This window comes from Mauremys reevesii, linkage group 2 (genome assembly GCF_016161935.1).
Source record: "Mauremys reevesii isolate NIE-2019 linkage group 2, ASM1616193v1, whole genome shotgun sequence".
Taxonomy (NCBI): domain Eukaryota; kingdom Metazoa; phylum Chordata; order Testudines; family Geoemydidae; genus Mauremys; species Mauremys reevesii.
Window position 1 is genome coordinate 197120852 of NC_052624.1, and position 16005 is coordinate 197136856.

At 43.5% G+C, this 16005-nt stretch overlaps 1 protein-coding gene across 13 annotated transcripts in view; it reads right to left on the reverse strand.

Annotated features, from left to right (window-relative positions):
* Positions 1–16005, reverse strand: part of LDLRAD4 (low density lipoprotein receptor class A domain containing 4) — a 234892-nt gene that overhangs the window by 16990 nt on the left and 201897 nt on the right. The window contains exon 1 of one of the 13 annotated variants that reach the window (XM_039525327.1): positions 1558–1775. The exons of 11 other annotated variants lie outside the window; for them this stretch is intronic. Coding sequence is in view for 1 of the 2 variants with exons in the window: in XM_039525322.1 (XP_039381256.1) it covers positions 779–848 (70 nt within the window). In the remaining variant the exon portion in view is untranslated. Of the gene's footprint in view, positions 1–778; positions 1532–1557; positions 1776–16005 lie in introns of those variants that run through there. One more of the 13 variants, XM_039525322.1, reaches the window with a different exon arrangement.

A 16005-nucleotide genomic window follows, 5' to 3' on the forward strand; every position in this document is an offset into this window, starting at 1 on the left:
CATATTTGGCTTTATGATGCAAAAATGAAAAACAGAGCATAAGAAAACACCCCATTAGATTTTCACGGGTAGCAATTTCTTTTCAAAGGGTGTGGGGGGGGGATATTTAATCTTTTCCTGTACCCAGTTTGTCCCCCTGCTAGTTATTAGAACAGAAGAAAAAGGACAATAGCACAAGTAGTCTACATTTATTGACACAACTCAAGGCAATTAGTGCAGTTTCTGATGTATGCCAACATACAGCCACATACCCTCCCACACCCCACCCAGGCTCCCCAGTTAATGGCAAACGTGAGAGGCACCTCCCCCTAACCACCACTACCTATATCCCCTGGTAAAGCTTTTCTTCAAAAATTGAGCATGGAAAAAATTATATCTACCCACCCACACACAGGCAAAAAGGAGTAATACAGTTTTTCCCAGGTAATATATATTTTTTTACTTCACAAATATGCAGCAAAAAAGGCAATTGTGTATTTACTGAAAGCACCTTCTTAGGAGAATAAATTAAGAATAGAAGAGGGGATACATTAGCTTATTTGTATTCATGTGGGTAGAAATGCCTGGACCATTTTCCTAAAGAGATAGTTGTACAAACAACTGTGTGCATATATAATAGAGTCCTTTCTATTTATACACCTCTGCTTATAAGAGGAGCTCTGATACAGCAATATTGTAACTTGGCAGATCAGACAGAAGTCAGAGATCAAATTTACAATAATCTGATTCATGCAAATTAAATACATATTTAAAAAAATACAACCAAAAACTGGAGTACCTTTTTCCAATAACAGGTCTTTTAACTGAGCATCCTTCAACGCTGTACTGTTACGCTGTTCACTGGACATAATCGTGTCCTCTGGAAAAGGGATTCAAGCCTTTCTGTGAACCCCCCAGCACACACAGCATCACCAGACAGCCTCAGGTAAGTTCCATGCAGTGAGGCAATATCCTCTTGAGGCCGCTCACTCAGAGTTGCACAGTTACAGCTAGCTTATTTTCTGTCTGTGTGTGTGTCTCTCTCTCACTCCACTGTATATCAGCAGGGCCCAGCCCAGGTGCTAGACAAAAAGCTGTGCTCAGACCACAGACTGTGGCTACCAATTATCAACTGCCATCAGCAGAGAGCAAAATGTAATGTAACAGGAACTTGGTGCTGTTGTGGAAATAGATAGTCTCTCCAAGGCCTCATATCTTCAGGCCAGCTGAAACGGACTTTTACTCTTGTTTACTCAAAAATGTACATACATAGACTGCGTGTGTATTCATATATACACACACACACACACACACAGAAAGAGACAAGATAAGAGCTAGCATTTCAACGCTGACTAGTACAATCTTTTTGCTTCAGACTAAACATAAAACAAAAAAGGATTTTTTTTTAAATTAAAGAAAAAGAAAACCTGTAAAGCCCAACCAAATTGTTTCCCCCTTGATCCCTGTCAAAAGCCTTGTGCTATGTAAGCCTTGAGGGGAGGAAAATGGGAGGGAGGAAGGGAAGAAAATGAGCGAGAGTAGAGAGAGAGAGAAGTCAAAGAACGATGTATATCTTACCAGCGCCACACAGAGAACAGCTTCGTAGCTGTGCTGCTTTGCTCTTTAAACCAAGACTAGTTGACACTTAGAGGCTTCTCATTCTTCCGCATTTCTGATCCAGCACAATATGTGCGTCATTCCATGCCCAGAACACTGCACTCTCTACTTTAGTCAAGACTGCTAATGCTCCCTCCCTCTGTCTCACTCTTTGCCAGAGGTCTCCAACTATTGGGAGTTGCTCACACATGCTCTTTTAACTAAGCTCCGCATTGGAAACTGAGGATGTCATAAGCACACTAGGAAACACACTCACTCTCTCTCTCTCTTTCACACACACACGGTTTTCTACTGTATGCTACTAACGTAAGCATAGTCGAAGCCTGGATGGAGATAAAAGCACTGTACTGCTAATCTTCCCTCCAAATCACACTCTGTGAACAATACAGTCATTTTCTCTGAACCTTATCAAGTGAAATAATGTTAACAAAAATTGTTTTAATTGACATTGGGTATGATACTTATTACATTCTATTCAGACATTTTATTATTTCTCATTTATCAACACTTGTCCCTTGTATATTCTGAGTGGTTCTAAATTTATACATGCCAGCTGTTGAAAAGAGAATATACTCATTTAAGCAATATATTTGCTATTTTTCCTCTTTATCCATCCAGACAGTGCTCTGTGTCCAGCTCATTCCAATGAACTTAAAAGGTATCAATGAAAACATTTATCGCCAAATGTATTTATCCCAGGCCTTTCCAGGGCTGACAGGTACAGAGCCATATAGAAGACACCTTTAGAAACTACCTGCAATTTTGTTATGTTATGTTTTAGGGAGAGTCATAGTGTAATTATGGCTTACAAAAAATAGGGAAATATCCTGGTGTAATGTTGCCAAAGAACAACCATTCTGAGAATTGTTTTGTAGCTAAAATAAAAGTTATTTTCCATTTTTAGATTTGAATACTGGAGTAGCCACACTAGATCTGACCTTTGTCAATTAAATCAACTCATCCGCTTTCCAAATTTCAAGGAGTGGGAGAGAGGGAAGAATAGTAGTTTTTATCCACATTCCATTTTTAACAAGTTATTGGCATGTCTTGTTCTCAGTACTGCTTGTATGTGCACACCTATAGTTAATATTTAGTAACAGTGTTTCACCCCTGCCAGATATATAGGCTGACATATGATTGTCCTCCAGTAGCTTTTCAGCTCACTGTTTTAAAAAAATGCTTACAGAACCCCTAAATATGCCTGCATAGCCAGTTTGGTCAGTCTTCCTTCCTCCCATTAGTAATACTATTTATTTCTATTGCAACAGTGACCCGATCGATGTACCACCTGAGACTGGTTCTCCATCATGCTAGACACTGTTCAAACACATGAGCATGAGACAATCCCTGCCTGACCATCTCACAATCCAAACAGACAAGACAGACAAGAGTGGGAGGGGAAACAGAGGTACAGAGAAATGAAGCGACTTGCTCAAAGTCACACAGCAGGTCAGTGGGACTGGGAATAGAACAGGTCTCCTATTTGCTAGGAACAGAACAGGTCTCCTGACCATAATGCCTCCCTGATTGCCTGGATTTGTAGTTTGTTAGCACTATATATATTTTTGTAAGTGCTGAGATTCAGTACTGCCAGCCCTATGGCCCTGGTCCAGCAATGCACCTGAACACACACACAACTAAAGCACACTGATTAAAATAGTTGTAGGTTGGTAATGCATTTCATCTTGCTTAGAATATATATACACCCACACCCATATATATACTGCATTCGGGGGGGGGTGTGTAATGGTAATGGATCATATAAAATATTGCCGTGAGAGGTTAATGGAACATTAGAATAGGTTTTAAAATATATACTCCTGAACTGCTGTCCAACTTGAATATTATCAACTGCAGCATCGCTAACAGTAATGAGCTACAGCAGTAGTAATAGAGGGAAGTAATATAATACAGGTCAATTTAAAGTTCAGAATCTTGTCACTGGCTTTAAAGAATTAATTCTATAGATTGACCTATACATTTTATATATCCTTGTTGTGTGGTTTTGTAGTCTTTCCTTTTGTGGGTCATCTGTGCCTGTTAACAGCTACTATTAAGGTCAATTGGCATTTCCATTATGAATTCCTGTATCCAGGGATTTATAATTCAGCTATAACAAATTTTTCTGGGTTGAAACTTGCCGCACAAAATATCATCTTTGGACTTAAATTTTAAAATGACAAAGTTGATTTCAGAGAAACTTGGTTTAAAAAAATAAGTGGGAAATAAATTTATTCGGCAGTTTCAGATGCTTCCCCCCTTTGCTCTCCTGCAACTGAAGAAACTGTTTTGAATGTTTATGTGTCTCATGTTTGAATGGGTTTCTCTTCCAGTACAGAATAACTGCTTTTGTCATGATGAGAATTAGGTGTGAAGAAAGCCTGATATGTCAGTTTCATCTATGCATTAAATATTGTACCCCCCCCAAAAAACATTTTAATTAAATGTTATTGTGCATGTGCATGCACCACCCACAGGACAAATCATTATAGCATATTGTATCCATACGTTCCTCTGAATAATATTGTGTTAATGAACTATGTATTAAAGAATCCCGAAGTAAGTGTTTCTGTGTTCTGAACCATTACAGGCAACAAACAACTAATTAACTAGCAGTAGACATTTTGTAAGATAGGCTCTTCTGATGAGGCTTGGTGGACCTACAATATCCTACCATTCCCTTTATTTGAATGAAGATTCTGTAGTGAGCTGTATAACTAGAACATGTGTTCCGGTGAAAGTGCCCTCAAGTAGTAGGGTTGCCAACCCTCCTGGTTTTGCTGGAGTCTCCCAGAATTGGGCTCTATCTTCCGGAGACTACTGAAGCCAAACCGGGAGATTTTAGGCTGCTAAGAGTCCGGCGGCGCAGTAGGGCTAAGGCAGGCTCCCTACCTGGCCTGAGCCCGCGCCACTCCCGGAAGCAGCTGGCACATCCCTGGGGTGGGGCAGGGGTCTCCGCGCACGGCCCACGCCCCAAACATCAACTCCGCAGCTCCCATTGGCTGGGAACTGCAGTCAGTGGGAGCTGCGGGGGTGGTGCCTGCAGGCAGGGGCAGCACGTGGAGCCTCTGAACCCCCCTCAGGGGCTGCAGGGATGTGCTGGCCACTTCTGGGAGCTGTGCGGGGCCAGGGCAGGCAGGGAGCTTGCCTTAGCCCTGTGGCACCACTGACTGGGAGCTGCCCAATGTAAGCGCCGCCCAGCTGGAGCCTACACCCTCACCCTTCCTGCACTCCAACCCCCTACCCCAGCCTGGAGGAGACCCAAACTCCCTCCCAGAGCCCACACCCCTCACCCCTCCCAATCCCCTGCCCCAGCCCTGAACCCCCTCAAGCACCCAAACTCCCTCCCAGAGCCCGCACCCCTCACCCCTCCCAATCCCCTGCCCCAGCCCTGAACCCCCTCAAGCACCCAAACTCCCTCCCAGAGCTTGCACCCCACACCTCCTCCTGCACCCCAACTCCCTGCCCCAGGCTCAGCCCGGAGCATCCTCCCACATTTTGAACCTCTCTGCCCCAACCCAGAGCCCACACCCCAATCCCCTGCCCCAGTCCAGTGAAAGAGAGTGAGGGTGGGGGAGAGTGAGCGATGGAAGGAGGGAGGATGGAGTGAGTGGGGCGGGGCCTTGGAGAAGGGGTGGGGGCAGGGGTGGGGCCGCAGGGCAGGGGGCGGGGCAAGGGTGTTTGGGTTTGTGTAATTAGACAGTTGGCAACCCTATCAAGTAGGCTTTAGAATCATAGACTATCAGGGTTGGAAGGGACCTCAGGAGGTCATCTAGTCCAACCCTCTGCTCAAAGCAGGACCAATCCCCAACGAAATCATCCAAGCCAGGGCTTTAGCATATTGAATCATAATGTTCCTCAAAGAGCCAAGTCTAGCATGTTAATGACAAAAGCAAAAGCTAATTAAACCCAGCATGATGTCATTGAGGTTGTAAAGAAAGTGTTGACTGATCTATCTCTGCACTCAGTTATACCTTACAAAAATCCGAGGGCTGTGCATGTAAGAGGCCTGGGGCGGGTAAGCCTCCCCAAAATAAAAAAGGCTGGCAATGCAGGGGGCAAATGCCAGATGCAGATCACCTGCCTTTGGAGGCCCGCTGGCCCGCTGCCTTTGCACCATGGGAGCAGGAGTACCAGAAGCTCTCTAGAAGTGGGAGGGCCACCGCTGCCCGAACCGTGGCCTCACCCCTGCTCTGCCCCTCCCCTTAAGGGTGAGCGACTAGGGGTAGGGTGTAGAGAGGAGAGAGTGGTGGGTAGGGCCTTGGGGGAGGGGTGGAGCAGGTGGCGAGCCACAGTCTGGATGCTTTTAGCGCTTCTGGGAGTAGCATTCCCAAACAAAAGACTCACATGCTGCCTATGCAAAAATCCCTTCTGGAACACACAAGATCGGAAACTGTCTTCTTGATTTACAAACATGAGAGATATTATACTTAAGTACGCCTCTACCCCGATATAACGCTGTCCTCGGGAGTCAAAAAATCTTACTGCGTTATAGGTGAAACCACGTTATACTGAACTTGCTTTGATCCACCAGAGCACGCAGCCCCACCCCCCTGGAGTGCTGCTTTACTGCGTTATATCCGAATTCATGTTATATCGGGTCGTGTTATATCGGGGTAGAGATGTATGACAAAACAGTTTCATTTCTCAACATTTGGAATCCTACAGGCAAATCGCTTACTTGATATTAGCCACCAATTCTTAGCCTCTTTTACTTAGGTTCTGTGGGGATACGGTTTATTGTGGCTCATTTCTTGACACCTCTCTAATCGGTTCTTATTTTTATGCTTTGTAAAATTCAATAAAGCTTTTAAAAAGTAAACAGTATTCACTAAAGTGCAAAAGTTGGAATAAAATGGTGTTATTCACCATGGTGGAAATTCACCTCTGTGTTGAGGGCTTGAGTAGAAAAAGTACATATTGCATAAGACTCACGTTGAGCCTTTGCACTGGGATGAATTTTACCTCATTTGTGCTGTAAAATATCTAACACACACTTGATAACCTGGGCACAGAAAGACAAATTAGACCAGCACCATGACAGTATTATTATTTACATAGCACCATAAGTGCTCACTGTGCTTTACAGTCAAGTAAAAAGACAAGTGGACAAATTCACTCCATGGCCTATGCCATCTTCCTGTGATGTACAGCCTGGTGGAAGATCCATGCTGTAGGATCTCTATCCAGGGGAGGTGAGCTTGTGTGGAGGAGACCAGCAACAAACATGTCCATCCAAGGTGAGCTATAGGAGATCGTGTGTCTCAAAAGACTGGCAGAACTGACTGAGAAGAGTACATGGTAGGCTCTGGTTGCGAGTCATCTAAAGTCCTGGTAATCACCTAAACTGCCCTTTCTAACAGGCAACTCCATCCGCTTTTCTTGGTGGTGGATTCCCATTTCCGTGCACCAACTCTGATAAATCTGGCCCTGGAGTTCACACATAAGATACAGAGAAATCCCCATATCATGGGGAAAGGAAAAACTGCTCTTCTCATTTACAAGGTATTCAGACTTGTGGCACCTGTACGTCTTGCTTTTTAATATTTATTTTATTTTTGTTTCAATGTGATTAGGGGAAAGTGAACAGACAGCATGAGTGTGATATTAGTGACAGAAGCCAAAAGAAGTGAGTTTGGAGGAGGAATTGCACAGACCTCTACATTAACTTGCCATTAAAGCTGTTCTTTATACTAAATGAATAGGAAAAACTGTGAAAATTGATTTTTGATTTAAAAAAGCATCACTAATTTCAAGCCTCAATTAAAGAGCTGCCTCCAAACCATGTTTCCTAGACAAAGCTGTGCTTGATCCACAGTCACAAAGCCCATATGGCCTATGTGCAGGCCTTACAGGTGGTGGTTTGTTTTCCTGTAATGGAACAAGTAGTCAAACTGGGGCATGGAACTATAACATGGCACTGTAAAAACAACCCACATTTCATATTTGCCTGGCTCACGAGTCCCTAACTGTGTATACACTGGCAATTTTGGGGATATCAACTATTGAACTAACACCTCTGTAGGTCTACTAATACTAGCTCAGCCATTTTACCACTGTCATGTAAGCAGAGTTAAATGATACGGTGGTAAAAATCCCTGCATTCTGTCTACACTAGAGCTTGCACTTCTGGTAACATTGGTGCAGCCGTGCCATTGCTGAAAAACAGGTAAGGAATTTGCTAGTATAGATGCACATGGAATGAGAAACTGTGTGCATGGAAAGGCTGCTGTATGTTTGATAGTGATAATTTGCTCAGGGCCATTCAGAATATGAAAACATCCCTAAAGGGGTGGTTGAGAATCAAAATTCTGTGCAGAGATCTGTTAGTTAAACACCGGTATACAGTGACTTCCACTTAATTCAATCATTGGCTAATTCAATCCTCCATTTAATCCCATTAAAACCTCAAGAACCAAATCATCTGTACTGAAAATAGCACAACCCCTTCCGCCCTTTATTTTGATCATATTTCACTGCTTTTTCCCTGTTTGATTAGCTAATCTAATCATCAGTTGTAGAAGCAGGATGTAAAATTATCAGGAAAGGCCAGATTGAACACATGAAAGAGCAATAGTAATAATAATAATAATAATAATAATAAAGAATGAAAAGGAAAAAACTGTGTTCTTCAGACATTTGTCCTGACAATAAATGCAATGCTGTGCTATGTAAGTCGTGGACAGAGTTGTGATGACCTTCTATGATTTGGTTTGTGAACTTAATAATTCAGTTCACAGGAACACAATGACACTGCTCAACCTTCCCCCACACTTCCACCACTCCCAGAGTGGCTCCAGCCAGTAAGGGAAGGATTCAGCCCTAAGTTTTTCTACAGCCCATTCAAGAAGTAGCTATAAGAGGTGAATCAAGAGATGCATTAAAAACCTGAGAGATCACATAATATATTATCTTTCCATGGAAATAACGTAGATGAGAGTGAAAAGAGAGAGGTAGACAGAATTAGCCGCGGGTGCTAGAATGTCTGCATATGCAAGAATCCTCCCCCAACATAAAACTAAAGCCAGGCTGTTGAAATACATGTTGCTAAATAAGCCATTAACAGTATTTTACACACAAAAAGGAATATTCACTGTTTCACTAAAAGGAGATCCTTTGGCACTTCAGTGAGTCTCATGCCAGATACTTTATTCACTTGCATCATCCCACATTGGCAGCAAACTATCTGGCTGTCAGAGAGAGACAATGGTGAGAAACTGATTGCAAATTAACACGTTATCGAAATATCTGCCTATCCACCGGTGCTGGCTGGTAACTGGAAGCAGAGGCTTACATCGTGCACACTGCCCCATTCTACAGTAGCAACAAGGACTACAAGGCCTCAGCTTTACTAGTATTTCTTGTAAATCTCCCACTGCTGCACTACCACCAGTGGGTCTGACTGCGGAAGGGCTAAGAATATACAGGCTGCCAGTGTTTTAATCATCTCGATCTGCTCTGACCATCATTCATTGACACAAGTGGTCAAAATCCCTGCGACCAGCCTGCAGGGGTGCTTCCATCACTGTTAGCACCAGTGGAAGAGTGCGGGTGGTACCACAGCAGTTGGAGATTGTAAGAATATGCAAGTGTGGAGACAGCCCTACTGAACACACTGCCCTCACAGACCCACCTGAACCGTCCTGTCCAGTGGAGGCAAAATTGCTCAGAGAACTTCCCCTTGTCTGTTTCAGGTTTGCTGTCTCCCAGGATAGTTCAGAGAGGAAAAGCCAAACTTTGGCTATGTCTTCTCTGCTAAAAGAGGAGTATTTTGAACTGAGATCTCTAACTCAGTGTAAATTCCTAGTGGAGACAAGGCACACAGGTGGTTTTTACTGCAATGCAGCTAGTCAAGGTAAACTGCAGGTGGCAGATGCATTGTTGACCTCAATTAGTTGCGCTGAGGTAAACACTAACTGCATCTTGTCGCTACTAGGATTTTATATCAAGCTAACTAACTTGAGTTTGTTAGCTTGGGGTTAAAACACACTCTTGTTTCACAGTGAAGACATAGCCTGTAGCTCTCATAACAAACCTGTGAATTCAATACTGTATTATATTCCCCATAGAAAGGAAAAACAGACACAGAGAAATTAAGTGACTTGCTACAAGTCACACAGCAAGACAATAGCAGAGCTGGAAACAAAAACCAAAACTCCTGATTCTCCAATGAATTTATCATATTTTCTCTCTCCAAGGAAAACTTTAAATTGATATAAAGGGAATGGCTGTTTTTAAAAATGTATGGAATTCAGTTATCTTATTTAGATCATAGGACTGCATATGACTGACTACTGTATGTCAGTCAATGTGATTATATGTAGAGTACAAAAGATTCCTCCACCCTTTCCTCAATTTCATAAAGGAGAAATCAGTCTTCCTAACTTCAAGAATGATTTGACTAATTCACAGCAAACCCAAGTCTAAAATCTGCAAAAATCCCTAGTAGCCCCAAAACAGAATAACCAAGCTTTCAGATTGCTGATAATTAGCATGTACTAAAGCTTCAGAAGCAGGTGATGTGATCATCCTAGCAATTATAGAGCTTGAAGAATTATTTTATTCTCAAGGATTGTGCTCATGACTCCCAGAACTTCAAAATCTTTGGTGCCTTGAAGGCTTGGTTGGGGCCCAGATCAGTACTTCCATCTCATGATTCATTGTATACGCAAGTTAAGCATGTGATCTTGGAATGGAGAGGAAAAGGGATGAGAAAGCTGCAGTAAAATAGCATTTTTAAAATTTCTTCTCCTAAGTCATTTTAGACTGATTAAAAAATCCTGGGAGGCAAGCACATAAAATAGCTAAATGAGAAAAGAGGAGGAGTTACTGATCCGCCAGGTTACAAGCTAAGTGTGATGTATCATTCCATAGTCTTTATGAAAATATGCTTATGATATAATTATGACATAACTGAGATATACTTTATGCAAGGTGGCTCATGTGAGATATCATTGGAAAGGTTAAGATTTACTGAATGGGATTATCCTATTTATATGCCTGTATCATTTATGTATCTGAAATTAGGAATATTGACTATGTATCAGTATTTCAACTGTGCTACTTTGGGTGATGCCCACTGCTAACACTTCAGGTACAACAATGGAAAAGCCAGACTGGGCAGATGGCCCATCAGCAAGGACAATGGACTGTAAAAGAGCTTAGTCTTCCTGTAGACGTGTGGGTCAGCTGTGAAGAATGGCTACAGGGACCCTACAGAGTCAGGTGGTCTTGTCATCTGATATTAAAACATTACCTGGGACTTCTTGTAACTTTCCACTGGAAGGGAAGGGGGGTCAAACTAGGAAATAAAAGACTCCCGCTTAATGCAAATCATATTTAAGGGTGGGAGTGAGGTAATCCTGGTCGTCAGTTCTCCCCTGCTACCCCACCCAAATGACTGCTGGAAACAACTAAGATTGAACTGGGGGTAAGAACTGGGACCAGGCTGGAAGGGTGTCTGGCCTGTGAAGAAGATTATTAGAAACACATTTAGGGTGAGAACTCACATGTAACCAGTTTCTTTAGTGTATTAAGTTTAGTTTGCGTGCTCTGTTTTATTTTCTTAGTAACCTGGGGGGACGGGGGGGGGGGGGGAGGGGAGGAGGACCAAGAAATTGTGCATACCCTCCTCCACATTGAGGGAAAAGGTGAATTTCATATAATTTTGGGTTTGTACTCCAAGGGGGGTGGACGTCTGGGTGTTGTGTCAAGTCCCCTTAAGCTGAGCCTTCCCAGAGCAGATCTGTGTCTCTCTGTGCAGCTGGGTGTGGCCCTGCCTGTGTGCTTGGCTGGAAAAGGCTGGCGAGCCTAGCCCAGCAAGACCAGGTACAAGGGGGCCCAGGCTGGCAGAACAGTCTGCCTCAGTGGCGTCCCAGCACACCAGGTGACATCCCAGGGGATCCAGCCCGTCACACTGAGCATCTGAAAATAAAGTGTATTTAAGTTTAAAAGGTGGCAGTAGACTTCAGACAGCAAATAACTACTGGAGAAGCCATTTGCTTCAAAAACATTATGAAGATTCCTGCAGGACAAATATAGCATATGTTTATGACTGTACTTAAGCATCAGAGTCATAACAGACCAAGCCTGGCTGTTAAAGATTCATTAGAAGAGTTCAATCTGCTTGTTTCTCAATGACGGGTGAGCATATCACAATATAAAGGCTGGGGTCAGCATTTTCCTCAGATCTGCACAGCAACACTCCGCCCGCTATGCATGCATGGAGGTCCATACAGGAGAGCCACACACATAAGGAGACAAGAATAGCTAAAGGTGAATACTGCTTGCATCTAGTAAAGTTTTTAAAAGTATTTTCTCAGGCCCACTCTGGAAAGTTAAAAGCAGGAGCATGGGGAAAATTCTGTCCAAAAGGGAGAAGGAGGGAAATCAATACAAATGCACAGTCTGATCAATGGTGGTAGAATCAGATTTTTTCAAAATCCACGAATCCCATCATCAGCTATTTTTAATACTTAAAGAGGTATAAAAGGAATTGCATTCATGCTGACGGTTGGATCCGTAAGTGGTATGACAGACTGGATCAATGAGTGATATTCCATGCCCTTAGTCTGTGATTCTACTATTGTTTCTCTGGCAACGCTTGCATGCATACTGTCTGGCTACATGCACAAAAAGTGGACTAACCCTAGCTAACCACACGATACAGCAGAACTGCATTGCACTGCTGGGGAGGAAATAAGTCTAGCAATAACTATGGTGTGTGCAGGTTGATGGAGACCAAGTGTATCATAGATGTGATAGTCTGACCAGGGGAAAATCTATTTATGAGAACATGCCATTAGACATTACAATGAAACACAAACTGTTCTGCCACAGTAATTTGTTTTATTTATATTGTGAAATTTCTTCCCCTAGTTATAATGGATGGTTTACAGTAGTAATGATTTATCCAAAAGGAGCTGAGCTAATGAATGGGATATTTGTTTCCTAAGAGTTGTGGACTCAGTTTCTGTCTGTCTGGTGGGAGAGTGCTGACTCACTCACATGAATTTCACATCTGCCTCACAACAGCATGCATGCAATGGTGCAATGTTTATGGAGATCTCATGACAGGCCAAAAGTTACTCCAAAGTTACTGCTGCAAGTGGGTGCAAAAGCCTATGAGCCACCACTGGAAAGTAACGGGAAACTCACCAGTCCCTGAAAACATCCACATTTTTCTCCCACTACAGTGAATATAACATATTGCTCCCTAGTAATGACTGCCATCACTAAATTCTGTAGCACTATTTAGCAAAATAAGGCCCTTTCCTATATTGTACTTTCAAAGTAAGCAGATAAAGCACATTGTCTTTTGGTTGTGCAGCCCTGAATAAAAGAATTACTGTTTATATATAAAATCGCAAACACGGTATTGTCCACTCATAAACAAATATAAATCAGCAGAGTACAGGCCTGAATGGTGGTCTCTGTTTAGGAGAACTGAACTAGTACAGACAATGGATTCATCTCAGTCACACTCCAACCAAGAAGTACCCCATTGAGATCAGGATGAGATATCTGACCTAATGATAGCCTTTGCCATAGTTAGAATCCACATTACCATGGAACACACAGTATTGCCATCCCCTAGCCTTAAAAATCACGAGTCAGGCCCCCCAAAATCATGAGCTTAGCTTAAAAAAAACAAATATCAGGTTCTTTTTATTTGTCTTCTGGTTTCTGAGCCTTTAGAGTGCACTTGAGTCAGATTTTTCAGCTCAGATACTCATGCAGTCTCTTGATTCCAACAGCTGATGCTTTAAGAAAAACACAAAATGTCATCAGGCTCACAATAAAATCATGAGCGTTGGCAACACTGCAAGTCTGGTTTCAGGAGCTAGACTTACTTTCCTAGGTCTGAACTGAGAGCACAACAGAGGTAGCATGCTCACCCTTTGGAGCAGGGAGAAGTGCCTCATGTGGCTTTGCTGCTACTTTTCTGACTGAACTAATATCATACCTGAGCTTCTAAATAGTACCATGCAGTCCCCCTTACCTAAGAGTAAAGCTGATGAAAGGGATGAGGCTTGAGGAATATGTAAAAATGGAGACCCTTTTCCTACAGTCTGACATAAGCAAAGCTGTCATACATTTCATTGACCAGATTCCAGAAGCAGAGCTAGATTCTTGTTTCTAATTTAAATTGTTGGTATGGCAGAAGGGTAAAAAAAAATGAGGTCTTATTAACCTTTATTAAGCAGGGGTGCAGTACCAATAGGGTCAGATCAAAGTTCTACAAATTAACTTTTCTCCACCTGTGCTGTCCCCCTTCAGCATACCACCACTGGAAATTTAAGCAACATTTTCACTAAATGGAGTGGCAACAGGATAAAACTTTCAAACAAAATAGATTTAGGCTGGGATTTTGAAAGGACCCAGTCAAACCTTTGGCTTTCAATGGGAGCTGGGCACCCAACTGCCCTTTGAAAGTCTTCCCCATGGAGAATATATGAGAGATTCCCCTTAAGAAAAATAATCATGAAAATGACTCCTACTTTGTGGAGCTGCTAGGTTATAAAATAGTACACAGGAGGCTCTCTTTCCATCTTTTATAAAGCTAGTATAAATGCATAAGATTCATCACTTGCTTTTGCGAGGCAGAAAACATAGTTTGGCAATATAATATTTGGACCATGTGATTTCTACAGTTAACAAGATAGGCTATATTTTTCAGTCTTATTGGAATGTTAATTTGTCTGCTGTTTACACTGACTCATTCATAGCACGCCATATCATATTTAAATTTTTCAGGGCAGCTAAGAAACTAGGAAACACCTGCCACAATTTTTTCTTTCCTGAACTTTATCATGAATACAAATCTGAAGTTTCACCACTCTGTGTGCCAAGTGAAAAGCATGCCAGAAAACAGCACTTCCTGATACACACAAATACAACAAGAACAGATAGGACATACAGCACCAAGCCATCACTGACTTGTCGGTTTTCACCGCAAAGGAGAAACGAGATCACAGTCTTATTTCTGTGTGTATGTGTGTGTGTGCGCGCGAGAGAGAGAGAGCTTCACTGCTATGTGTGATGACAACAAAAGATTTCCAAGTCTTTCTATATTACAGCCAGAAAACATTAAAACGGCGTGTCAAAACTGGCTTAGCTTCTAGGGGAGGGATGCCCAAATATTGCTCAATGGAGAACCACCCTAGCAATCTTATTTACACAAAATAGAGCCGATCACAGCCACTGGAGTGAGGACACTGCTTTTCAATAGTACAGCAGAGTACACACGCAATTAACTCTAGCCACTCCCTCCTACGCAATCTTCCCTTGACAAATTATACATACTGTAGGTCAGGAGCTAGAAGATTTATTGCACTGGTCACCAAAGCCGGGGGCATTTGTACAGTGGGGGTGAGAGATGGATGGGTGAAACTGCTTGACAGTTCCAGACATGTACCAATATTTAGTGGTAAAATGAATTCAGACAATGGGACACACAGAGAAGCTTCAGAGTCAAACCCACTTAGATGAATGGAGACAGTTTATCTCCCTTTTAGGGGCAAATCTTGGTCCTACTTCTGTAGCTTGTGGAGTATCAGCTTGTTAATCACTATGGGGGGTTCCCTTGCATCAGGGGTGAGCAAACTACGGCCCGCGGGCCAGATCCGGCTGCCAGCCATTTTAGTCCGGCCCTTGAACTCCTGCTGGGGAGCGGGGTCTGGGGCTTGCCCCACTCTGGAGCTTCAACCGGGGAGCAGGGTCATGGGCCGCTCCGCACAGCTCCCGGAAGCAACAGCACGTCCTCTCTCCAGCTCCTATGCATAGGGGCAGCCAGGGGGCTCCAAACACTGTTCCCGCCCCAAGTGACGTCCCTGCAGCTGGGAACCACGGTCAATGGGAGCTGCAGGGGCGGCGTCAGCGTGCAGCAGAGACGCCTGGCCATGCCTCCACATAGGAGCCAGATGGGGGACATGCTGTTGTTTCTGGGATCTACTTGAGGTAAGAGCCACCTGGAACCTGCACCGGTGAGCCATGCCCCAATGCCCTGCCCCAGCCCTGATGCCCCTCCTGCCCTCCGAACCTCTCGGTCCCAGCCGGGAGCACTCTCCAGCACCCCAAACCCTTCATCCCCAGCCCCACCCCAGAGCCCGCACCCCCCACATATGTACCAACCCCCTGCCCCAGCCCTGATCCCCCTCCCATCCTCCTCCCAGATGTGGCTCTTGGGCCAAAAAGTTTGCCCACCCTGCCTTGCATGGTGGAGGGAATTTAGGGAGCCTATGCAGGGAAGAGTGTATGAATGTTAATCAGACTGGCCCAGGGCACAGTGGAGGTTTAACGTGGGTTCAGTGGATCTCAATGTAGGCAAGCATTGTAGAGCACCAAAGATGAAGTAGCTAGAGTACCACTGAAGTTGGAGTGGCAGCTACTGCTGTCTAGTAGTGAGGA